The sequence below is a fragment of the Globicephala melas genome, chromosome 13 (genome assembly GCF_963455315.2).
Source record: "Globicephala melas chromosome 13, mGloMel1.2, whole genome shotgun sequence".
NCBI lineage: Eukaryota > Metazoa > Chordata > Mammalia > Artiodactyla > Delphinidae > Globicephala > Globicephala melas.
The window spans coordinates 60603473-60627652 of NC_083326.1; the positions used below are offsets into that span (position 1 = coordinate 60603473).

The following is a 24180-nucleotide window of genomic DNA, read 5'->3' on the forward strand; positions in this document are numbered from 1 at the left end:
TAATCCACGTCCCACACCAAATAAGCCAATAAGCGTTGGTGACCCCTGTCCATACTTGACCCTAAGAGACGGCTTCTCTTGCCTGACAGCAACGCCTGCTGTCACTTGACCCTTTTAATTTTGCTCCCTAAGGGTCATTGAGGTGGTGGGTATTTCAAAGGAAAAAGATAAAAAGAGAATAAATTCCAACCCTATTTTCCCATCCTAAAAATTCAGTCCCACCCTCGCGAGTGAGCCCTCAGCCACTGTGTCCTGGGGAGGGGCTGGCTGTCGAGTCCTCCATCTGGCTATCCTGCTGGCCTCCTGGACCGACGGCCTTGCCAGGTCCCTGACGTTGGCTCCTGTTTGACAGGAACAGTAGCAAGACGGAGCTTGGTCTCTGGAAACCCTGAGTGACGTAATCTTCTGCCTGCTTTCTAATGATGTGCAAATGGGTGGTTCTGGGATTTTATGTCTTCCCCACCCCCTGGTTAAAAAGCTGACTGTCGGCTCCAGCCTCCTGCACAACCGTGCAGGTCCTGAGCACCACGGCCCCTTCCTTTGCCTCTGAACCCACCTCCTGCCCAGACCCCACCATCCCACCCTAGTCCTTGGACGTGCAGTCCAAGTGAGACCTTAAGAGCCTCCGGGTCAGAAAAACTTATCTTCCATCTTCTTTATGCTTCCAGCCCCTAAGCTACACAGAGTGGCAGCGTGTAGTTATTTGTTAAACCGAGTAGAGCTTGTCACCACCCCTGCTCTCCATTCGGGTCACCAGTTAGTTGGCTGCCAGAAGCCCGGGCCTCGCTCTGTGCACACTGTCCCTCCAGAGCGCAGAGTGAGCTGGGCTCCAGGAGACTCTTACCATTATTCTAGCCATTCTGTTAGTTAGGAAGGCCTTCCTCAGGACCTCCAAGAGCCTTACTCATCATTTAAAATAATAGTAACTAACATCTAACAAGAACCATGAACCATGTGCTAAAGGAAATGATCTCAGTGGATCCTGAGACCAACTCCAGGTGACGGCAGTGCTGTCACCCGCTCCGTACAGATGAGCACACTAAGGCTTGGGGGACTTAAGTGACTTGTTTATGGTCACAGTGCTGATCATGTGTTTCATCGATTGTAGGATTTACAGTTTTTCATGTATAAGGTCTGGGCAGTGTGTGTGCATCTCCGGTGGGTGGGGCCTCTGGCCCCTGTGAGCCTGCAGGTGGCAGTCATGCGGCAGACCTGTCATCGCCTGTGTGAACCTGGACCCATACTGTCCTCATGTCACTTCCTCTGTGTGTGTCCTTGTTACTCTCGATCTATGGTTTAGTTGCCAATAGGTTGGTTTTGAAAATAGAGTAAACACTGCAGCCAAGTGTTAGAATTCACTTGTAAACTCCACTCTCAGCGCCGAAAAGAAAAACAGTGTGGAAATCAGGCAGCCCAGTAACAGAGCCAGGGGTGTCCGTGTAACATCAGTGGGGCGAGTATTTATCACGGTGAGGGGGGTAGTAACTGCACTTACATATTTTCTCACCGAGAAACAGTTATTTGGAAAGAAAGATGCCACAAAAAGATAAGGCTGTGTTTGAGCCTTGTTGCCAAGATTCGTGCAGAGCAAACCGACTACCTGTCCTGAGTGAAGCGTTGCAGCTGAAGGCCAGACACGGTGCCAGTTCTCTTTGGAGAGAGAAAGCAGTTGGAGGCCCTGTGCGTGCTCCGAGGGTGTTGGGACTGCTGCTAAGGCAGGTGTCATCGTTTAAATGCAAGTGTTTTTGTCGCTGATAATAAAATAATGATGCATCTTAATCATTGAAATCTTGGATTTGATGAAATCCTTTAAGCGGCTGATCTAGTTTCAAACCCAAGCAGCCCAGCTCCAGAATTTCACCGATATCCGCTCCCCTCCCGGCTCTCCTTAGCTTTACGGGAAAACATTTGCAGGGTGTAAAGGGGTTTATAAATCAATTTTTAGTACATAGCTTGGTTGATCGTGAGAGCATGACCTCTTTACTGAATGCTGGGTGTCATCTTTCAAGAAGACTCTTCCGCAACTCCCAGTGCTTTGTGACGAGTTAAGATATGTATCTTTGCCACGTTACAATTTATCATCCAATTGGCCCACCAGATGGCAAGTTGTACTGTTTGATTTCATTCCCGACAGGGAATTCAGGAAGTGCTTCCTATCAACAAGATGACCACAAATCTTGGGGTTGATGGAGGTATCCCCCCGTCCTCTAGTTTAAAGCTAACTGAGAGAGATCAGCACAAGTGCCAGACAAATGGGGATTAAAATGCTGGAATTGGGATAAATACCCCATCAGAAGTCACAGTACAGGTGGATGTCCATGTAGGATTGCCAACAGGTCACCCCTGCATTTTCCAGACTTTCCACCTGGCTCAGTGCCACAGCCCAACCACTGAAGGGTCCTTACTATGGGGGTGGGAGGGGGCTGATCAAAATGCATATATTTTATGTATTTTGAAAACAGGCTGGTTTTGCAAAGAAACAGAGAAAAATAGCCCAGTTAGCAGGCTTGTTTCCGTCTTCTCTCTGGGGAGGGTCAGGGACGGAGCACCCAGGACCACTGTTTCAGTGGAAGTGCCTTCCCTGGGGTGGGAGCTCGAGGCCACGGAGGGGGTCCTCGCTTAACAGCCCTGAGCATTAATGTCTACTCCACCTGACACAGATTTCTGAGTTTTAGTGTCACCCTTGTTCTAGCTCAGGCGTGACTCACCTGGTTTGGCTGAATGGGGTTGCTGGTGAGGTTGCGTTTAACATTCATTGCAAAACGATTACCGCAGTTTCATTAGCATCCATCTTTTATTGTTGTACGTTTGTCTAACTAGTGTCGTTTTTTTTTTTTTTTGCTAACACAGTGCTGAATTCCTAGTAGGTCCACAATAAAGACCTCTCAGATTGTGAGTCACTTCAGGAGTGAATCTCAGAGGAAACGTGGGCTTTCAGATGATAACTCCATCTGTTTTCCTTGCGTTTTTCTGCACACGAGGCTGGTGGTACTTTTGCATGTGTAAATTTTGGCCAACCCGGACGACGTGAAGATAAACTTAGTCCTAGTGTCCCTTTACCCGTGGAAAATACAGATGTGCAATCAACCCTGTAACATGTGTTTGTTTGTCACCAACTCTAAGGGGCAGCCTTGGAAGATCACTGGGGGAAATGCCACACCTGAGCCCTTATAGGGCGGGCGTAGGACTTGCACCCCCTCCAGAGGGCGTCCGTTTGGGGATTGAGAGACCCCGAGGTGCATGAGGTGGTGCGGGCAGAAGGGAGTCCCCACTGTGGGGCGCCTCCTAGCTGTTCCCTGGGCCTTTCTCCCCGTCTCCATTCACCCTTCACTGAAGCTGCTGGCTCTCTGCCTTCCTGTCTGTGTGTCACTGCACCTGACCACCCTTCCTGACTACCTTTTCTACCTGTCCCCTCAGCCCCATCTCCAGCCTTGATGACTCTGGAGCACACAGTTCTGTCCCCTGCAGCCCTGCACAGCTGCTCGTGGGATGCACGGCCTTGTTTGCAGTTTCATGGACCTGGGTTTGAGCTCAGGCTTTGCCAGGAGCTCGCCAAGCGACCTCATGCAAATCACATTCGTTATCTCCACAGACCCCAGTTTTCTCACCTGGGAGAGGATCTCCTGGGACACTGTAGAATGTGAATTCTAGGAGAGCAAAGACAGTGATAAAACCTGGCATTTCCCACCTGTGGGATGTCCCCGCCTCGGGGACAGCTCCTCAGCTGGCCTCACGTCTCTGCAGCTCCCCTGACACCTGCCTTGCGTGTATCTGTTTCAGGGCTGGGAGAGGGCTCTGCCCTCCTTCATCCGGACAGCAGGTCCCACCCTAGGTCCTTGGAGAAAAGTGCCTGGAGGGCTTTCAAGGAATCCCAGTGTCACCACATGCTCAAACATCTCCACAATGGTGCCAGGATCACTGTGCAGATGCCGCCTGCCATCGAGGGCCACTGGGTGTCTACCGGGTAAGAGGCTGGGGCGGGGGCCCCGGGAGGTCCTGGAGAGCGCACTGCTATGCAGAGCCTTCTTAGGGTTTCTCAGGTGCACAGAGACTTTCTAGAATTTACAGTGATTCTGGGGTTGTCTGAGTTCTAACTCACAGCCAAGCGACGCTTTGAAACTCGGGTTGGTGAAGAAACAGAGCTCAGTCCTGTTGAAATCTTAGCCTCAGCAGCGGTGATACGGTACCACTGTATCCCACATGGGAGTGAATATGTCCTTGTTTATTGAACCCCGTAGGACCACTCCTGTATGAAAAGAAACCATTAGCAAGTGAAATTAGGAGTCTGTGTTTCACCAACCCTGAAACACGACTTGCAAGCTTCTGATGGTCTAAATATTCTAGCCATATTCTGGTAATTTAATATACAGCTTCAGGGTCTGAGAGTAAGTTAAAAGGTACCCATGCCACCTCAACCAGCCAGGGTGCAGCTCTTGGCTTCTTTTCCAGGCGGTGGAGCTGAGATTTATCCCAGTTTGAGCTCTTGCTTATCTTCCATTAGAGCTTTTAAAAATAGCCCAGAGGCAGACCTGCAATCTCTTTCCTGCGCATTAAATTGTTGCAAATTCACAAGGCTAAAGGTGGGATCTGATCACTTCTGTGCAGACCACTCCTCCAGGTACCTTGGGGAGGAATCACAGGCATCCAGAGAAGAGAAAAAAGAAATCTTACGAGGAAGACCTAGCGGTTTTTGGTTTTTGGTTTTTTCCTAAAAATGGAGTTTCTCGAAATAACCGCATGGTCAGTATTGGCACAAACAATCTTAACGCGACGTACTTTTAAATAATTTATCATTTTGTTCAACAAATATTTCTGGAGCTCACAAATATTTACCGCATGTGAGCACTGTTCTAGATTTTGTGTGTATAGCAGCGAACCAAACAGACATGGCCCCTGTCTTCGGGAATTTTACAAATACACAAAGAAGTGTTACGAAGAGGGAAGAAACAACAGGTGCTCAAGGAGAATACCAGGGCCCCTATTTTAGGACAGGGTGGGGTAGGAAGGGCTACCAAGAAGAGGACACTTGAGCTGAGATGTCCTTGGCTGTGCAACACCAGGGAAGAGCTTTCCCTGTGGGAGGACTAGCAGAGGCTGGACCGGAGAAGCACGGACAGGAGCCCTTGTTCTGGGGGTGGGGAACAGCCCCAGGCAGGTCAAGGAGGAGGCGGGGCCAGCCCCCAGGGCCCCCTGCACGCCTTGTCTCTTCGAGTTTGGCTTTTAATCTAAGAGAACTGGGACGTCATTGAAGAGATTTCAGCAAGGGCTGTGCTCAAACCTGATTCAGCATGACTGAAGGGCGCTCTGGCTGCAAGTGGGTGGTGGGAAGAGTGACTTGGGGACAACCAGGGTTCTTGGCCTCCTTAATCCATAGAAGTTGATAAGAGGCCAGACAAGAAATTCAGGCCAGGCTTTATTGGGGACCCTGGTGCAGCAAGGGGAGCAAGAACAAACAACAGGTTCCCTTGCTTGCTTCCCAAGGAAGGGCGAGCTGGTTCCTTGTATGGGGTGAGGGTAGGGGCAGTTCCAGGGGTGGGGCCGGAGGCGTGGCTCAGGCGGTCTGCCCACCCCTTGGTGATGTTGAGTGCAGGGGGCAGGTGCAGTACCCTGCTTTGCTCCTGACTCTTCAGAAGTGGCAGTTGGCTTTTTGGTCTCTTTGTATCTTGTTATCCATAATTTGCCCCAACTGAGCATGTGCGCAGTTATTTTTAGTCTCTTATAGTTTCTTTGTATTTTGTTGCCCGAGGAGACGAGTGTTCAGGTACAAGCACTGCAGCAAAAGGGTCCCAGGTCCCAAATTGTTTCAACTTGGGGATGACCAATTAAAAGACTCAACAGTCCCAGCTGGAGATGACCAAGGCCTGGGTGAGGGGCGTCGGGGATGGGGCGATGGAGAAGTGAGTGGGCTTGAGCTTGGGACCAAATCAACAGATTCTCAAGCTGAGATGAAGTGTTAGAAGTCGGCGATCCTCCTGTCTGAACTGCAACAGACACGAATCGCTGCTCACACGGAAGGACTCCTCTGTCCCTGGGCAGGAACATGGGCTTCCTCTCCCTCCTGTCACAGAGACGGATGCCCAGAGCACCTCTGGCTGCTGTCTGGTGGTATCTGCGGCAGGTGACAGTCTTTACTGAGCTCATGGTACCCACTTCTAAGTGACCCATTCATCAGTTTGTAAACTAATAGTAGTTTTGAGAACCACTGGCCTTTGGAATTTCAGTCCCACTGCTTGATTTCGCCACTCAGCTCAAACCAGAACTACTGTATCTAATAAGTTTATATATAAATAATAGACACAAGCAGGGTTATACGGCCAAGACTGATAAGACTGAAGTCTCAATGTCACTGAGACTAGGATCTGATTAAAGGTGACGAGTGGACAGATTCTTTGCCCAATGCAAGGAAGGAAACCCCCTCATTTCCTGATGTGGGCCGTGCTGCAGTTGTAAAAATTGATTACAGTTAGACCAGATGAGGAAGGTCCCATCCAGGTGTTTCTGGCCTAGGCATCCAGCCTTTACCTGATGCCACAGCAGAAAACATTTTGCAGACTTCCCTGGTGGCACAGTGGTTAAGAATCTGCCTGCCAATGCAGGGAATACAGGTTCGATCCCTGGTCCGGGAAGATCCCACATGCCGCGGAGCAACTAAGCCCATGCGCCACAACTACTGAGCCTGCACTCTAGAGCCCACAAGCCACAACTGCTGAGCCCACGTGCCACAACTACTGAAGCCTGCACTCCTAGAGCCTGTGCTCCGCAACAAGAGAAGCCACTGCAATGAGAAGCCTGCGCACCGCAACAAAGAGTAGCCCCCGCTCGCCGCAACTAGAGAAAGCCCGCGTGCAACAACGAATACCCAATGCAACCAAAAATAAATAAATAAATAATATTTTAAAAAGATATTAATATTAAAAAAAAAAGAAAACATTCTGCCACTGTCGGCAGCACAGCCGAAGGAGCCCTACCTGCCTCTTTATTTTCTGCTAGAGGGAAAACTAATTTTGACTGGACGGGGTAAGAGATGAATTTCCAGTGGCCTCCAAGGGGTGCCTCCGTGAGACTAGATTCCGTTCCAGGACAACAGACACCTGGCACCTGGCTGCTGTGGACACGGTCCAGATGATGGAAGTGGTCAGGAAATCAACATCTCTGACAACACAGGGAGCATCTTTCCTAGGCCAGCCCCGCACCCTCCTTCCTCCTTCCCGCCTGGGAGTGAGGCCAAGGGGGGCGCTGAGGACGGCAGGTTCCTGCCCTTCTGTCTTGTCCATAAAGTGAAAGGAGGACAACCCCGGTGTAGAGTGACCGGGAGCACGGGTGCTGGGCCAGGCTCCCCCGGGCTCACATCTGGCTCCAGTGCTGGCTGGTGAGGGGACCTTGGACACATTGCCTCAGCTCTTATGCCTCAGTTTCCCTATCTGTAAAACAGGACGGTAATAATACCCACCCTTATAGCACAGGGAACTGTACTCAATATCTTGTAATAACCTATAATGGAAAAGACTCTGAAAAAGAACAAAACTGAATCATTCTGCTATATACCTGAAACATTGCAAATCAACTATACTTCAACAACAAAAAAAATAGAGAATAAAATGATCCTTGGGATGTAAATAATAATAATAATAATACCCCCCATCCCCCAGCTCATAGGTTTCTGTGCGGGTTCCATGAACTGCCCGGAGTACCATCCTGTTATCATTACCGTGATCTCCTGGCACTGTGATGAGCCTCCTCCTCATGGCTTTGGGCTCACAGGCGTCTTCCTCCCCCTTTTCTGCAGCTGTGAGGTGCGGTCGGGCCCCGAGTTCATCACCAGGTCCTACCGGTTCTACCACAACAACACGTTCAAGGCCTACCAGTTCTACTACGGTGGCAACCGCTGCACCAGCCCCACCTACACACTGGTGGTCCGCGGCAAGATCCGCCTGCGCCAGGCCTCCTGGATCATCCGTGGCGGCACCGAGGCTGACTACCAGCTGCACCGCGTGCAGGTCGTGTGCCACTCAGAGGCTGTGGCGGAGCGGCTCGGCCAGCTGGTCAACCGCACGTGCCCTGGCTTCATGCCCGCTGGGGGTCCCTGGGTGCAGGACGTGCCCTATGACCTGTGGCGGGAGGAGGGCGGCCGCGAGTGCACCCGGGCCGTGAACTTTGCCATGCACGAGCTGCAGCTGGTCCGCGTGGAGAAGCAGTACCTGCAGCACAACCTGGACCGCCTGGTGGAGGAGCTCTTCCTGGGTGACATCCACACTGACGCCTCCCAGAGGATGTTCTACAGGCCGTCCAGCTACCAGCCCCCACTGCAGAATGCCAAGGTACCCCTCACACCCTGCATAGCCCCTGGTGGGGCAGGGCTCTGCATCATGGAGGGGCTGTTGGGGGGGATGGGGGCGGGAGGGCTGCAGGTTGGGTGGGGGGACACGTAGCCCAGTCAGGAGGCCTGGGTGGGCCACCACCTTGCTCTGTGATGGGGCCTCGGTTTTCCTATTTGATGAGGGTGGTGGTCCTAGGACTGGTGATGCAGAACAGCCTTGGTGGTCGTCCTCGAAAATTCCTAAGGCTCCCTTCTGCCCTGACCCTCTGGGAACTTCTTCTGTGAGTCTAAGAGGAAAGCTTGCAGGAAACGTGGAGATGTTTAACCTATCTGGGAAGATGCCCAGCAGGGATCCTGGCCCTGGGGCTGGGGGCAAGGACAGTGCTGCTGGCCTGGGGCTGTGGACCCTTAGAACCTCCTGTTTCGTCTCCACAACGACCCTGTGAGGCAGTGACGACCACCTCTTAGCAGAAGAGGGGGCAGCTGAGGTGCGAGGGGTGGTCTCCTGCCCAAGGTCACTGCTTGGTGAGTTTCAGGGCTGGAACTTGCCCCCAAACCTTTCCCCAGACCCCACTGGACTATTTCCCCAAATCCCACACTCTTCCCATCAGACTAAGTGAGAAATCACTGTGACCCGAGGGGAGGATGGAGGGGGCAGGAAACAATTAAAACCTTCTAATGTTCTTTTCTTAAATGATAGTCCCTGTAATTACACTTGGAATTCTCCAGGCATTTCCTTCCCACGGGCTCAGAGTCCGTGTCTGCACGTAACAGGGTCATTACCACCGCAGAAGCTGGGGAGGCAGGAAGGGGGCCTGGGGGGCAGCGGCTTTCTCCCACCATCAGACCGGCCCACCATCAGACAGGCTTTTCTGGACTCCTTTCTAGAACAGCAACTCTCCAGTTGCAGGGCTTGTCCAACTTTTGTTTGGTGGTTTATTTGTTTTTAAAGCATCTGTTTTCTTCTCAGTCCTTGGAGCGCGCTCATGCCTGGTGAGGGTCCTGCTGGTACTGCCCCCGCCGGACCACTCGGTTGTCTTCTTTCTGTCTGTTACCGCGAGCTTGTGTCGTGAAAGTTGCCTTTATGATGACTGTGGGGCGTCTGCCAGGAGGCCGAGCGGGCAGGGAGGCTTCCTCTGGATGCGCATCTCAGGGACATCCCCTCCCCGTGCCGAGGGGACGCTGGGCTCCGCGCAGACCCCGGCCAGGTCTGCTGTGCTGTGCCTTGCGCGTTCTAGAGGCGCCAGGTGAGGCAGGGCTGCGAGGGAGAGGGCGGCCCTCCTGCCCCGGGGACCTCAGGCGTCCTCTCAGGGAGCGGGCGGGCAGTGGGCTCTGCCTGCTTCACAGCCGATGCAGAGGCACCGAGATGGGACTCTGCCTAGGGCCCTCCAGGGCGAGGGCCCGGCTTCTGGGAAACGGAGGAACCGTCGAGGGACCTCTGCAGGTGGCCGCCTTATCCAGACACTGCAGCTTAACGACGCTTCTCTGCAAACTCCTGGTGTCAGGTGGCAGCGAGAACGGGATTTTCAGACATGCATCTGGCTTTCTATGAGCACAGTCGAGCCAACATTCACATTATCTCCGGGAGTAGGGGTGTCGTGAGTGAAAACGGTCTGCAGCTCATCCAGAAACCCCATGGGAACCAGAGCCCTGACCCAGCCTGGCCTGAGCCTGTGGGAGGATCCTCCCAGGAGCAGAGCCTTCATCCCTGCTCACCTTCCAGCGAGGATGCTGGTGAGTAGGGTGGCCAGGGCCCAGGAAGGAGAGAGGAGGCTGGATGGAGGCCCCCTGCCCAGAGGAAGCAGCAGACAGCCTGGACCAACTGGCTACCACTCTGAACCTGACCTTGGGCTGTTGGTGCACGTTGTCGGGTCCAGACTCCGTTTCCTCACCTGCGGATGCCCACGTGGGCTCTTTGATCTCTTGAGCTCTCCTTAGGCCTGGAAAAGAAAGGAGTACCCACAACCACCTTTCTTGTCTTACCTCCGTCTCTGCCACTCTTCTCACTCCCATTCTCTCTTCCCTCCTCTGCAGGGGCAGTTGTGGGACCGTCTCCCCAGATTCTTAAGAAGTAAACTCTTTAAACCCTAGGCCACAATCCCTCATTCAAGAAATATTAAGGGTGGAAAGAACCTTGGATCTTGGAGATTATCCAGGACACACTGTTAAGCTTTTTTGTTTTAAAGGAAGGTACAGAATAGCATGAACAGTGTGGTGCCATGTGTAAAGCTAGTAATAGAAGAAGAAGGTGAGCTGAACCGGGAGCCAGTGTTTCTGCAGTGGAACAGCGATGGCCTCAGAGGAGGGGGACAGTGTGGCCGGGGGAAAGATACTTGTCACCGTGAACGTTTCTGTCCCTGCTGTGACTTGTGCTGTGATCTTATACTACCCAAACTCCATCACCACGCTCAAAACAGATTCCAAAAAGGCAGGATTCTGAGGCTCGGAGGAACGCTGTGGCCACAGAGGAAGCCGATGAAGAGGCTGGGCGGACGCAGGCCGGCGTCCAGGACCTGGCCTGTGCTCTCCCCCGAAAGCCGGCCCAGGTCCGCGTGGCTCTGGGAGCTGAAAGGACCCGTTCTTCTCCTGTTGTCCCTGGCGTGTGCATCCTGGCCTGCAGTGAGCAAGCAGTCAGGAAGTTTTGAGATCCCTCCCCAGGCCGGCTAGGAGAAGGGATCAGTGGACTTGGCCGCTGGTGCCTTTCCAAAGCCCCAGGTGCTGCCTGCCCGCTGGGCTCCTGCAGACCACCCCCCCCCGCCGGGAAGGAGGAGGGCTGGGGGCGCATCCGGACAGACGACAGGCCTCGCCAACCCCTCTGAACCCTTCACCTTCCCTAATCGCCGGTCCATAGAGACCTGGCTGAAAATTAGTTTAAATGCTAAATTGAGTTTAAAACGACTAGTCTCAGCCCCTCTGGAAACGGGACACCATGTAAAAATAGAGATTTTAAATCAACTTGATTTTCTAGGCTTTATACAGCTTTGCTGTGAGGTTCAGAGCCCTTCGGCAAAAAAAAAAAATGATGTTTGAAGAGAATCAGGTGAGCTGCGAGGATTCTTTCAGGATGAAGTTGGCTACTCTTCATTAAAAAAAACAGGACCCCCTAAAATAACCCTGAAAGAAGATGCTTTGCTCGAATCGAGTTTAGCATCAGGGCAGCCCTTACCCTCTGCCTGGATTCCTGTGCGGTGGAGGGTTAGCCAGGTGCCCTCTTTCCTTGGCAGAATCAAAAGTAATTAAGAGCAAATGATTGCTGGGGTCATTGGAAACGCCAGGGCCTCAGGATCATACTTGCAAGCAAGCAGAATTGGTCTTTTTCCAAAACCCTGCACTGATGAGGCCACAGGGCCGTAAATCAAAGGGCTTGCCTGCAAACCAGACCGCTCTCCCCAAGCCACGTCTCTGAGAGAGCCTGCCTGGAACACCGATAGTGGGTGGGGCTGCCCGTCGGAGGCGGAAACACAGCAGAGTGTTTTGGGGTGCCGGACCGCTGGGAGGAAGCAGGGGTACTCGTGTGCTTTCTCTCCTAAGTTCCCTGCAGGCCTCTGGACTGTGAACAGTCGTTTGTTTTTGAGGGAGCTTGTCTTTCCTAGCCTCCTCAGAGCATGTGAGAAATACAGATTTATGGTGACATCTGTGACATCTGAGGGACTTTGGACCACGTGGCTGTGGACATTGGAGTTTCCGCCCAGCTCCAGGAGGCAGCTCTGCAGCAGGAAGGGGTCTCTCCTTAGGCATGTGGCTGGTGTGGCTCCCGGCGGGGTGGGTAAGTGGGTGTCACAGGTGCACGAGTAGAAGGATCCAGAAGCTCACAGAGGAATCCCTGTCCCTGCTCTTTCTGTCAGTGCAGGGCAAAGAGAAGAGGGTTTTGCGGAGGTGACGGTACTCAGAAGAGGTGGTAGAGGACCGGGGCCTTCAAGGAGTCATGACCGAGACAGTGCCAGAAGCCCACCTTATGTTCAATCAGTATGCCCCTTGCAGAAAACCGTGACCCTGCCCCCAGCCCGGGCATTCACTGCCAGGCCGCACGTGCTGCCCGCAGGATGAAAAAAGAGCCGGCGATGGGGGTCGGGTGATGGGTTCTGGCCTCCGAAAGGCTTGCTCACGTGGACATTTTGTTTGGGTCGAGATATGAAGAGTCACACGATTGCCACACTGCACAGCTGCTGGCCTCTGCTGTGAGTGCAGAAACAGTTCATTATTTTTCCTGATTCCTGAGTGCAAGATTTTTATTTAAGGAGTCAGCAGACCAGGAAGTCGTTGTCAGGGACAATGCAAGTGGTAAACATTTCATCCCTTAAAAGTCCAGAAGCTGAGAGGACAGCGTGAACACCTGGGCGGCAGGAAATCGACCATTGGAGAGTCTGGGTCAAGTCCTGTGTGCGGGGCATTGGCCACCGTGGGCAGAGGGCAGGGGAGAAGGGGGCCAAACGTGGGGTCTGCTGCCTTTACAGCCAGTGTGATTATGAAGATGAGTCTCCTTCAACTCTTTAAATACGTTTAAATTAATAGGAGGGGAAGAAACAATCAAACAAGTAAAACTTAATCAGCATTTTCTTCTGAAACCATTCTTATAGTCATTTGTATTGAAGAACCACCTTCTCATGGTCCTTTTATCGAGCTCTGGGCTCTGTGCAAAGTGTGTATGTACAGGCAAGGTGGAGATGAAATTGTCTTTTATGTGATTTACCGGAAAGGCCTTTGGGAGCTCACATCTCAGAGTCTAAACTTCACGGAAATCCCATTTCTAGAAAATGCAGTGCTGCTCCCGGGCACCCACCGATGCTCCTTTTTCCCTCCAGGAAGCGGTGTTCTGTCGGTTCCGCTCGCAGAAGACCTGGCAGCCAAACGCAGGCCCCGAGGAACCGGCCATGCCTCTCTTACCCTTTTCCATCGTCCTTCCAGCCCGGGCCCCTCTGTGGTGGTTGCATCACAGCTACAGGGTTGCTGTGCAGAGTCCTTGTGAGGCTAAGTCCTTCTGTCCTCAACGCCTGCCACCTGCTCCTGGCAGGCGGTGGCCAGGCTGAGGGGGTCCGAGCGCTGCCGTGTGCATGTGGCATTGGCTGCGCCGGCCTGGCCAGACACACTGCCAGCCTCTGGGTGTGGCCCCAAGGCTGCAGTTACAGAGACCCAACCTGTGTGGCCACGGCCATTTCCCCTACTTTCTTCTGAAAGGGGAATCATCACGGCTCCTTTGGGAGGTCAGAATGAGCCCTAGTCCACAACATCCCAGGATCCCAGCTCTGAAAGGCACCCCAAGAGGCCCCTCCCACAAGACGGGCAGCACTCACGGTTGTGATGAATGCTGGCTGCTCTGTTCATCTTGTTGCGTATCCGAGGACAACTTTCTAACCATCCATGAGCCCCTGAGCCATGAACCTGTATCACACCTGCTGTATTCTCCTAGGTGTCGTGGGACGTAGGAAAACGGGAGGGCGCTGGTCTTGGCCTCAAATACCTACCATGTCACGGAGAGGAGCCGGGAAGGATGTCCGTGTAGAAAGCCCTACCATAGGGCGTCTGCAGTTCAGTCACACACGTGGTGAACGGCACTCGGGAAGACCGCTTTCAGCATCATCCTTGGCCATCCGTGGAGGTTTCTTCCTGAGAAACGTGACCCGGGGGAGCAGAACTCTAGGAAGGGGCATTTCATCATCTATCCCCATTTCTCCTCCTCAAACAGAACATTTAGCCCAAGAAATGTCTCATGCAGGCTGCTTCTCTAGTTGACTTATTCACGACAAGATCACGTCAAGTAACTTTTTCCATTCTGGGAAGATGCTGGGAAACAAGTGGATCCGTCAGCAAATGCTGACAAACCAGCTCTCCAGAAATAAACGTTGGCGGGGAACAGGGCAAAGCCTAGAGAACCGTGTCAGTCATCGGCCAGAGAGGACCTTTTCAAGGGACCAGAGCCCTTGGTAGGGAGACGTGTGTTCCTTGCAGACCCCAGCCTAAGGGGCAGCCTGGGGCCGGAAGGGAGCACTCTGCAAGCCCCACAGCCGAGTTCTGTCCCAGATCCCTCCGAACCATGTCGTTCTCTCTCTCTCTGTGCTTCGGTGGCCTCATCTGTGACGTGTACTGTGGTCTCTTTGGGAGACTGAGAAGCGTAAGAGACGATGTACTTGAACTTCCCCAGCATCAAACGCCCTGTACATGCAAACTGTGTTATTTAACTGTTCCCAGGGCCGGGCCAGGATCAGGAAGCACAGTGGGAAAAGCCCCCTCTGCCTAGGACATTGCTCACTGATAAAATGTGATGTTTTAGAATAAGCTTGATTTCTTTCTTAAGAGATTAATAATGGTATAGGGATTCCCCACCCCCACCCAGGAATGAAAGCTTTTTATAGTTGGTGTAAAGAATAGCAGCAAGGAACACGTTCTGGTCCCTCGGCTCTAGCCCTCAGCTTCTTGTGCACAGGAACCCTGACGTTAAAATAGCCTATCTGAGATGCAAGGGAGGGAGCGATGTGAAGCCTAACGGGAGAGCCTGGGAAAGACGGCTTCTCAGATGAGACCCATGGATCAGAGCATGGACCAAACAGAGTAACTTCATGAAGCAAATGAGATTTCATGGTACAAATCACTCTTCATGTTGAAAAACTCTTCCCCTTTCGTCATTGTGAATGGCCGCTGTTTGAGAAAAGCGTCTTGGAAAAGAGAAACTTTAGAGCCAGTGTGATATCTAGGCCTTAATTTCTGCTTCTCCATGGTTGTTCCTGTAGGTCTTTGGGGTTTTATTCAAGCCAAAGAGAGTGGTAATTAAGAGCAGAAATCAGATTTTTAAAAAATCTGTCCACATGGGCTTCCCTGGTGGCGCAGTGGTTGAGGGTCCGCCTGCCAATGCAGGGGACACGGGTTCGTGCCCGGGTCCGGGAAGATCCCACGTGCCGCGGAGCGGCTGGGCCTGTGAGCCATGGCCGCTGGGCCTGCGCGTCCGGAGCCTGTGCTCTGCGGCGGGGGAGGCCACAGCAGTGAGAGGCCCGCATACCGCAAAAAAAAAAAAAAAAAAAAAAAAATCTGTCCACAAGACAGAAAGGTGTTCCCTTTATCCAACGTTGGCTGAAACTGTCCCCTTGTTGACAGCATCCACAGAGAGGGCAAACCTCCCACACTGACTTATGACATCTTTGTTTCCTTAATGCCAGCCAGAGAGTTGGTTAAAACGGTGACTAGTCAACTCAACAACAGCAAAAAGCAACCCGATTAAAAGATGGGCAAAGGACTTGAATAGACATTTCTCCAAAGCAGATGTACACATAGGCCATAAGCACATGAAAAGATGCTCAGCATTTCTAATCATGAGGGAAGTGCAAGTCAAAACTTCAGTGAGGTAGCACATCACACTTATTAGGTTGGCTGTTATCAAAAAAAATAATAATAATAACAACTGCTGGTGAGGGTGTAGAGAAATTGGAACCGTCGTGCTTTGCTGGTGAGACTATACAATGGTGCAGCTGCTGTGGAAAACAATATGGCAGGTTCTCAAAAAATATTGAACATAGAATCACCATATAATCTAGCAATTCCACTTCTAGGTATATACCCAAAAGAATTGAAAGCATGTTCTCAGATAGATTGGACACCCATGTTCATGGCAGCATTATTCACAATAACCAAAAAGTGAAAGCAACCCAGGTGTCCATTGACAGATGAATGCATAAACGAAATGTGGTCCATCCATACAGTGGAAAACTCTTCAGCCTTAAAAAGGAGGGAAATTCTGACACATGCTACAACATGGATGAACCTTGAAGACATTATGTTACGAGAAATAAGCCAGTTACAAGAAGGACAAATACTGTATGATCCCACTTATATGTGGGCCCTCTAGTAGTCAGATCCATAGACACAGAAAGTAGGATGGTGGTTGTCAAGGGCTACGATGGGGGGTGGGATGGAGAGTTGTATTCAATGGGGATCGAGTTTCAGTTGGGGAAGATGAAAAAGTTCTGGAGATGATGGTGGGGGTGGTTGCACGACAGTGAATTACTTAGATGGGAAGTTTCATGTTATGTACGTTTGACCACAATGAAGTAAAGTAGCTAGTTCAGGAATTTGGTGAGACCAATACCCAAAGGGCAGCTTCCTCCCACTCCTTCCCTACCGATGGGTGACAAGCTTCCCTGAAACTACCCGGCCTGCCTTTCTCTGCTGCCGACCAGAAACCCTTCAGCCGGGACCATCTCTCGCCTGAAGGACCACAGCCCAGCCAGATACTCATCTCAGAGCTCAGGACCCGTGCCCTGTCATTCTTAAAGAAAAACACCAAACTCTAGCGTGTTGGGCATGGAACAGCCTGGGCCCCACGTTGGTGCCCCCTCCCCTCCGAGCCGGTTCCTTTTCTGAAGAGCAGTTGATACCTGGTGTCGTCCGAGCAGTGGCTCTTGCAAGAACTAAGACCCCTTGTTCCTGCCCCGCCTGCTCAATCTAAGAAGCTTTCTGGGCACTTCCTGAATGATATTGGTATTTGAGAAAACAAATCTTTTCAGGGATTGAGGCTCGTGTCTTCCTGGAATGGTCAGAAATGAAGTGGTCACAACTGATGTTTTTAAATTCCCAAATCACATATAGCGAACCGAGTGGTGGGGAACAGAAAGAAGGGGATGGAGGCTGGGTCGGCGTGTAGGGACCTGCAGTGCACGTGGGCTGCATAGGATCTGCTCAGTGAGTGAGTGTTGGGGGGGGGGCAGTCAGCAAGCTTCCAGCTGGCGAGCTCCCAGTGGAGTAGCTGAGCCATCACTCCTCGTGGGTGTTTTGGAAGCTGCCTGGCGTATGTTCTCAGAGGTTCCTCTCTCTTTCCAGGGCCGTCTCCTGCACCACTCAGTGTGCTGGCTAACAGGTACCGGCACCAGATTTCCCCCTCCCCCGTCCTGTCTGTGAAATCTCAGAGACTTGAGTCTGAGTACAGGGCTGGTTTCACACAGACCATGTGGGGCTGGGGCATGGGAGCAGGGGCAGCAGGTACAGTTTGATCAAGGTGCTGATCGTGATAACGCTTGTTAGCCATTAAGGAAGGGGCTACTTCCTGGGTGTGGGAGTTAATATGATGTCACAGAAATCACGTTAACTTTCCATCCCAGACTTTCAGTAAAAACCCCCTTTTGGGGTAAAAAATTGGAACCTTCGCTTCCTAGTAGTTTACAAGAAAATACATAGTGGCAAAATTACTGAATTCAGTGATGCTTTTTTTTAACTAAATTTGTGTCTTTTTCACCCTGTTATGCATTTGAAAGATAGTGGCACATATAGCAGGAGCCGTGCCATTTGTTTGGTCTTCCCACTGAGTGCCATGCGCGCGTGCAACCCCATGCCGAGAAACTTCTCCTCATGGTGGTTCTGGGAGCCCGAGTGGGACCCACCTTAGTCTAATCCTCATTTCTTATGGTATTTAGGCCCAGGGTCCCCAGCTGCAGTCGCTGGCCTGTGGATCTCCTGCCAAGGCCGGAACCATCTCTTTCTGTGCAGTTAAGTGCAGGCCTCGTGGGCTGTGTACACATGTCCTTCCTGTCTGTTTCCTTGCTGTAGCTTGCAGATGGCTCACTGCTGACCACGGGCTGCAGGGCACTTTCTCCCGTGTGTCCCAGAGGCCTTGGTAGGAAACTGTAGGCCCACAGACGCATGGGCCCCGGGACAGCGAGGCCTCTGCACTGCCTGTTTGATCTCATTGTCCGCAGGCCCCGAACAGACCTCCTCTCCCGTAAATAACAACTCCAGGCTCAGCTGATGAGCACAGGGACTGTCCGCGGGCGCTGAGCTGTCCTGGGAGGAGAGTGTGGAAGGGGCGGCTGGGGAACCCTGGCCCCCTGCAATTCTCACCTACTCTCCCAGGCAACCCAGCCTTCAACCAAAGAACCGCTGTAGCCCTGCATGCCGTCAGTGCCGGCGATGGAAAGGCCTGGAGGTTTGGATTTCTGCCCAGAAAACAAGTGCCTGCCTGCCCGAGTGGCCACCTGTCAGTCCCTGTCTACAGGCCAGGAGCTGCTGGACCAGGAGCTGCTGCACAGTGGGCCCCGGGCAGGGGCAGGGCCAGTGTCGCCCTCCTGCCACAGCGCCGGGCACATTCACGTGGGCCTCTAGCGTGGCTGGTGTCTGGCAGCCCGGGAGGCTTTACAGACCTGCATGGGAGGGGGAGTAGTGGAGATGCCCACTAGTGGAGATGCCCCTTCTGTGGAGGCAGCCCTGGCACATGGGCCTCTGGTGACTTGGGTCCAACAGTGGATGGCAGTCTGGGCAAGGAGCTAGCTCCTGTGTCTCCAGACCTGGCTTTTTGTGTGAGCCCCGAGCCCTCCAGGCAAACAGCATCTACGTGGCTGACAGTGTCGGACCCCCCTACTCTACTCGGAGGAGGTTTTCTAAGTGGCAACCCTAGACAGCCCTTGTGCCAGGTCCATGTTGGTGCTATAAGCAGGCCCGGCCAGAGAGGCGCTCCCGAAAGACGAGGCGGCCACTCTCTTGCACTGATTAGATGGTGTGAAGCTGTAAAGCAGGAAGCATTCAGAGCCCATAAACCATCCAGGCCTCAGGCCAGCAGACGCAGGTAGGGACAGGAGTGCCCACGGCCTCTCCGGGCCTCTGCTCTTGCCTCCTTTGGGGCTGTGTCCTTCATGCCTCCTTCATGGGGACCTCTGCCCTCACTACACAGTGCCCTGTGTCACCCACGGCAACTGGAGTACTGTCCTTTTTTTTCTTTTGTGTCTCATACTTATTTTTAATGGAAGAATCTAGTTGTAAAATACGCGTCACATAAAATTTACCATCTTAGCCATGTTTAGGCGTCAGTTCAGTGACGTCAAGGACATTCACATTGTCATACGATCTTCATCTCCATCTGGCCACGAACTCCCCACCCCAGCCCCTGGTAACTCTATTCTGCTTTCTGTCTCCATGGATTTGATGACTTGAGGTCCCTCCTATAAGTGGGATCGCACAGAATTTGTCCTTCTGTGACTGGCTTATTTCACTCAGAATGATGCCCTCACGGTTCATCCTTGTAACAACATGTGTGTCAGGATTCCCGTCCTTTTGTGAGGCTGAACCATAGTCCAGTGTGTGTCTAGACCACGTTTTGATGATCCATTCAGCCATCGATGTACATTGTGTTGTTTCCGTTTTTAGGTTATTGCAAATCGTGCTGCTGTGAACGTGGGTGAACAAATACCTCTTTGAGACCCTGATTTCAGTGCTTTGGGGTATAAACCAGAAGTGGGGTTGCTGGGTCCTAAGGTGATCCTTTTCCACAGCAGCTGCACCCCTTTACGTTCCTACCAGCAGTGCACGAGAGTTCCAGTTTCTCCACGGCCCCGCCAATGCTGTCATTTTTTGCTCGTTCTGATAGTAGCCATCCTAATTGGGGTGAGGTGATGCCAGCCTTTCTTTTTGAAATCAAGTGTCCGGGACAAATGGTCCGAAAATGTAACAGGATTCTAAAGGGGGTCCAGATCACAGCTGAAATATTTAGGCAAGGCTCTACTGTTAGCCAAACACACTATGTACTTGTGAGCACACGCAGGCACACACACCCGGTCTGTGGCTCCAGTTGCCCCTGGGGTTCCCAGGTTACTGGTGGCGGTGCCTCAGGGGCTGCCGTCGCATCTGCCGTGAGCCCCGTCGAACGCAGCGCATGCGCACTGCTCTCATGGAGACGTTTTTTTCCCCCCGTGTTTGTGTTTTGGCTCCAGAACCACGACCACGCCTGCATTGCCTGCCGCATCATCCACCGGTCGGACGAGCACCGGCCACCCCTGCTGCCCCCCAAGGCGGACCTGACGGTGGGCCTGCACGGCGAGTGGGTGAGCCAGCGCTGCGAGGTGCGGCCCGAGGTCCTCTTCCTCACGCGCCACTTCATCTTCCACGACAACAACCACACCTGGGAGGGGCACTACTACCACTACTCCGACCCCGTGTGCAAGCATCCCACCTTCACCATCTACGCCAAGGGTCGCTACAGCCGCGGCGTGCACTCCGCCAGGGTCATGGGTGGCACGGAGTTTGTGTTCAAAGGTAGGGCTCCTGCCCCACACCCCATACCCCGAGGTCACGGCAGCAGTTTGGGGACGTGTTTGTGGAGGCGGAGCCAGGGGCAAAGGGCATCTTCTCTGCTAGGGATGTTGGGGAGTGGACTGCCTGCCTGCATCGTTCTCTGCAGCCTCGGAGCTGGCGTTAGTGACGCCCAGGTGCGCAGAGTGTGCGCGTCGTGCCCTTGAGAAGATGCCACGTGCTTGCAGGCGGGCGGGCGGTATGCCTGGTGATCACCTAAGTAAGGCAGGTAAAGGGTGACATTCTCCAGGCTGCAAGGCTGTGAGCAAGGGGTGGTGGGGGCCTTGTGATCTCTATTTCTAGACCTTTTTTAAGCTTGTGCATCTTTTTAGGAAGGTGTCAACCCTGTCATGGACAAATAAGAGGGTTGGCCTAGATACCCCTCCCAGGATAGCATCCTGTGATTCAGTCCATTTAATATGAAGTATTTCTGCCAACCCAGATAAGCCCTGGGGCATTTTACTGCCCCCCCCCACCTTAGGGAGGAAGAGTGGCTCTAGGGACAAAGGGCCTTTGGTAGCTGTCGCCCAGAGAACAGCTGTCTGGGTCTCAGTCCCCTCCAAAGCTCTCACGTGTACGCAGGATATGGGCCCCTGGGAGAGCCTCAGAAGCGTCCTCTACAGGGGCTGGGATTTCCTTTGAGCAGATTGGAGCAGATTTTCCTTGCTTGCAACCTTATTTATTTTAGTTGCCTGATGTATGGGCCAGTATAGACTGCTCACTAATATAGGTGTCTGACACCAAAACTATTTAAAAACCTCAAAACCTATTCGTAAAAACAAATGCCAGTTTTCGTTGAATACTGTGTCCATCCCAAAGAGCAGTGTCTTCACAGGAACGGGCTTGGTCAGCTGTAGTCTGGGCTCAGCATTTACTGCCAGATGGGCTGGACTTTTCCTGTGGCGCCTTCAGGGTGCTTGGTGTGGCCACCGGTCACGTCCAGACATGGGACCTTTTCCATCTGAGGGTCTTTTCTGTGGGCTACGGTCTGGTGGGTTGGTCTGCAGGCTGGGTTTGAGAGCAGAAGCCTATGAGGCTTGGTGCCCCCGGCATCCTTGAATCACGGAGCTGTCCTGTGTCCTTGGCAGTGAACCACATGAAGGTCACCCCCATGGACGCAGCCACTGCCTCGCTCCTCAATGTCTTCAACGGGAACGAGTGCGGGGCCGAGGGCTCCTGGCAGGTGGGTGTCCAGCAGGACGTGACCCATACCAATGGCTGTGTGGCACTGGGCATCAAACTACCTCACACGGAATACGAGATCTTCAAGATGGAGCAGGATGCCCGCGGCCGCTACCTGCTCTTCAACGGCCAGAGGCCCAGCGACGGCTCCAGCCCGGACAGACCCGAGAAGAGAGCCACATCCTACCAGATGCCCTTGGTCCAGTGTGCCTCCTCGGCGCCCAGGGCTGAGGACTTCTCTGAGGACTCCGGGCAGCATCAGCACCGGAGCCAGGCACCCGGGAGCGGCCCGTGTCCCCTGCTGCTGGCTGGGCTCACTGGCCTTTGGACTCTGCAGCCCTGGCACAGTCTTGGATAGAAGCGCTTACAGAGTTTGATTTTTCCAAACCAGGATGCCTTACAATTTACAGATTTTCTTTACAGAAAGAAAAGACACTTCTTCCTCGGATGCACTTGAGCGGCTGAGAACAGTCCTCCTCCCCCGCCTGGCCCCCGCCCGCCTGGCCTGAGTCATGAGCTGTTTGAAGTTTTGGCTTTGAACTGCATCCAGTCGGATCCCAGGCCTGGGCGTCCTCACCATATAATTGCACTTTAAGACCACAGAGAGGTTCAGGCGAGCGTGTTGGCAGCGGGAGCAGGGTAAGCGCTCCATCTTCTTTTCTTCCTCTTCGTGATTATTGCATTTCGGGGGGGACTGAGGAGAAACAAACAGCAGCTTCAGCTTTTCCTGCTGCTTCACTGCGGTTGCTTTCTGCTCCTTTGAGCCCGTTTCACTCTCCGAGTTTTCCAACCTGGAATGCAGTGCAGAGTTGGTTTGGGACTGCGATCCAGACACCTTTGATGAAATAAAGAAGAGATAGGGGTGCAGGAAAAGACACTGGTGTAACGGAACCACCTTGACAGCTTTATGCAAAAAGAGAGCAAATCCACACTTTCAAATGTTGAAAAGTATCTGTAATTAAAGTTTCAGAGTCATTTAAACGTTGGTTGTTTTAACTTGTTGGGAGATGTTGATGCTGGTCTCTGGGTGGCTGCAGGATGCATGCTGCTCTTACCTGCCCGGGGGACAGGGTGGTGGAGTATGTGTCAGATGGAGGCTGTCCCGCTACAGACGGACAGGAGCAGCAGTGCAGGGAGGGTGACGGTGCGTGATGGTGACCCGAGTGACGCAGTGCCCATTCGGTCTGGCCTCATCTCCGTGGGACCCCATCCCGGCTCACGTCGTGTCTGGAGCTTCACTCTGTCTTCTCTGTCACTTCAAAGACCAAGACTCAGAGGCCATGCGTGGGCGCCACGGGCCTGGCTGTGCAGAGAAGGCGGTGGGGGGATCCTAGCCAGCTGCCCCACGAGACCATCCACCCTCCTCACTGGACGGGCCGGCCCGACCCGGCTGTGTCACTGCAGAGGGTCTCAGGCCACCTTCTACAGAGTCTGTGAGGGTGCATGAGTGACATCTGCATGTCACTTTGGATTATTACGAATGGTGCGCTCAGGACGCCAAAGGTGGTTGCCAGGGGAGACCGATGGAGGGAAATGGTGAGTAAACGACAGAAAGCCTGGACATAACTAAAGACCAGTGTGGAAACCACGGTCAAGGTCTAGAGTCACACCTATATTTAAGAGTTACCCTTACGAGATGCTGTGATGTTAAGTTATAAGTGGGGCATGGAGGACCACAGTGCTTTACCTCTAGATGATATTTGACGTTGTGGTTGAGGGGGTTTATTCAAATGAAAGTACTAACTTAATGTCTGCCAAGTTTATAAACAGAGATGTCAAAAATACTCCCACAATACACATTTTACCTGTGGGTCTATTTAATTAATACTAATGCTATCTTTAAAGAATATAATAAAATTATGTAAAAAGCGATGATCACTGCTAGAGAATACTTCAGTGATTTACCATAAAAGTGATAGGTTTATAGCCACGTAATTCGCAGCCACTCACCTGGACTTAGCTATTCACACTGTTTAAACGTACACTCCACCTATGTATACACACACATAGGTACATATACCCAAATATATAGGCATTAACGTGTGTACAGTGTGTGACTATATGTATATGTGTCTTAGGGATGACATGAAATTCACTTTCTGATCCACTACAGAGAATGACCAGTATAGTTTATTCACAGATTATTGTCAGTTGGATTTATGGCTGTTACTTACCATCTCACCACATACATCACGTCCTAAAACTAAACCGCCTGTGCAGCCTATGAAGATCTTCATTTTAAGTGGTTTCCCGTCACCTTGAAGAAACATAATGACCAATCTCTAAGGTTTGAGAGCTGGAAATTTTAACTCAAGACCAAGATGCTATCTCTGAGGAAGGAATGGGTGACTCTAGAATATTCCATGACAAGCAGAAAATACTCCATGACAGGCACTCGGGCCCTGGCAAGTCTACCCCTAAGTTAGAAGTGGGTGGTTCCTGTAACTCCGAGATTTGGGGGAGGTAGGGAGTGAATATAGGACAACTCTGCTAGGTGTCGTTGGCCTCTGGGGACTAGACTTCTCGTCCCCAGAAGCAGGCCGGTCAGGCACAGGGTCAGAAAGTTGAACCTTGGGCAACAATGCAATTTGGTTGTGATCTAGGCTTCAGACTCTATAAAATCCAGTTGACCCTGGACTCAG

The 24180-nt window shown here is 52.4% G+C and overlaps 1 protein-coding gene across 2 annotated transcripts in view; it reads left to right on the plus strand.

Moving 5' to 3' along the window:
* APCDD1 (APC down-regulated 1) overlaps positions 1–22519 on the plus strand; it is a 30478-nt gene extending 7959 nt beyond the window's left edge. The window contains exons 2-5 of one of the 2 annotated variants that reach the window (XM_030836603.3): positions 3781–3964; positions 7787–8318; positions 19999–20320; positions 21445–22519. In XM_030836603.3, the coding sequence (XP_030692463.1) occupies positions 3781–3964; positions 7787–8318; positions 19999–20320; positions 21445–21896 (1490 nt within the window). In that variant the 3' untranslated portion in view covers positions 21897–22519. Of the gene's footprint in view, positions 1–59; positions 3965–7786; positions 8319–19998; positions 20321–21444 lie in introns of those variants that run through there. The other variant, XM_030836602.3, reaches the window with a different exon arrangement.
* The last annotated feature ends 1661 nt before the right edge of the window (positions 22520–24180 follow it).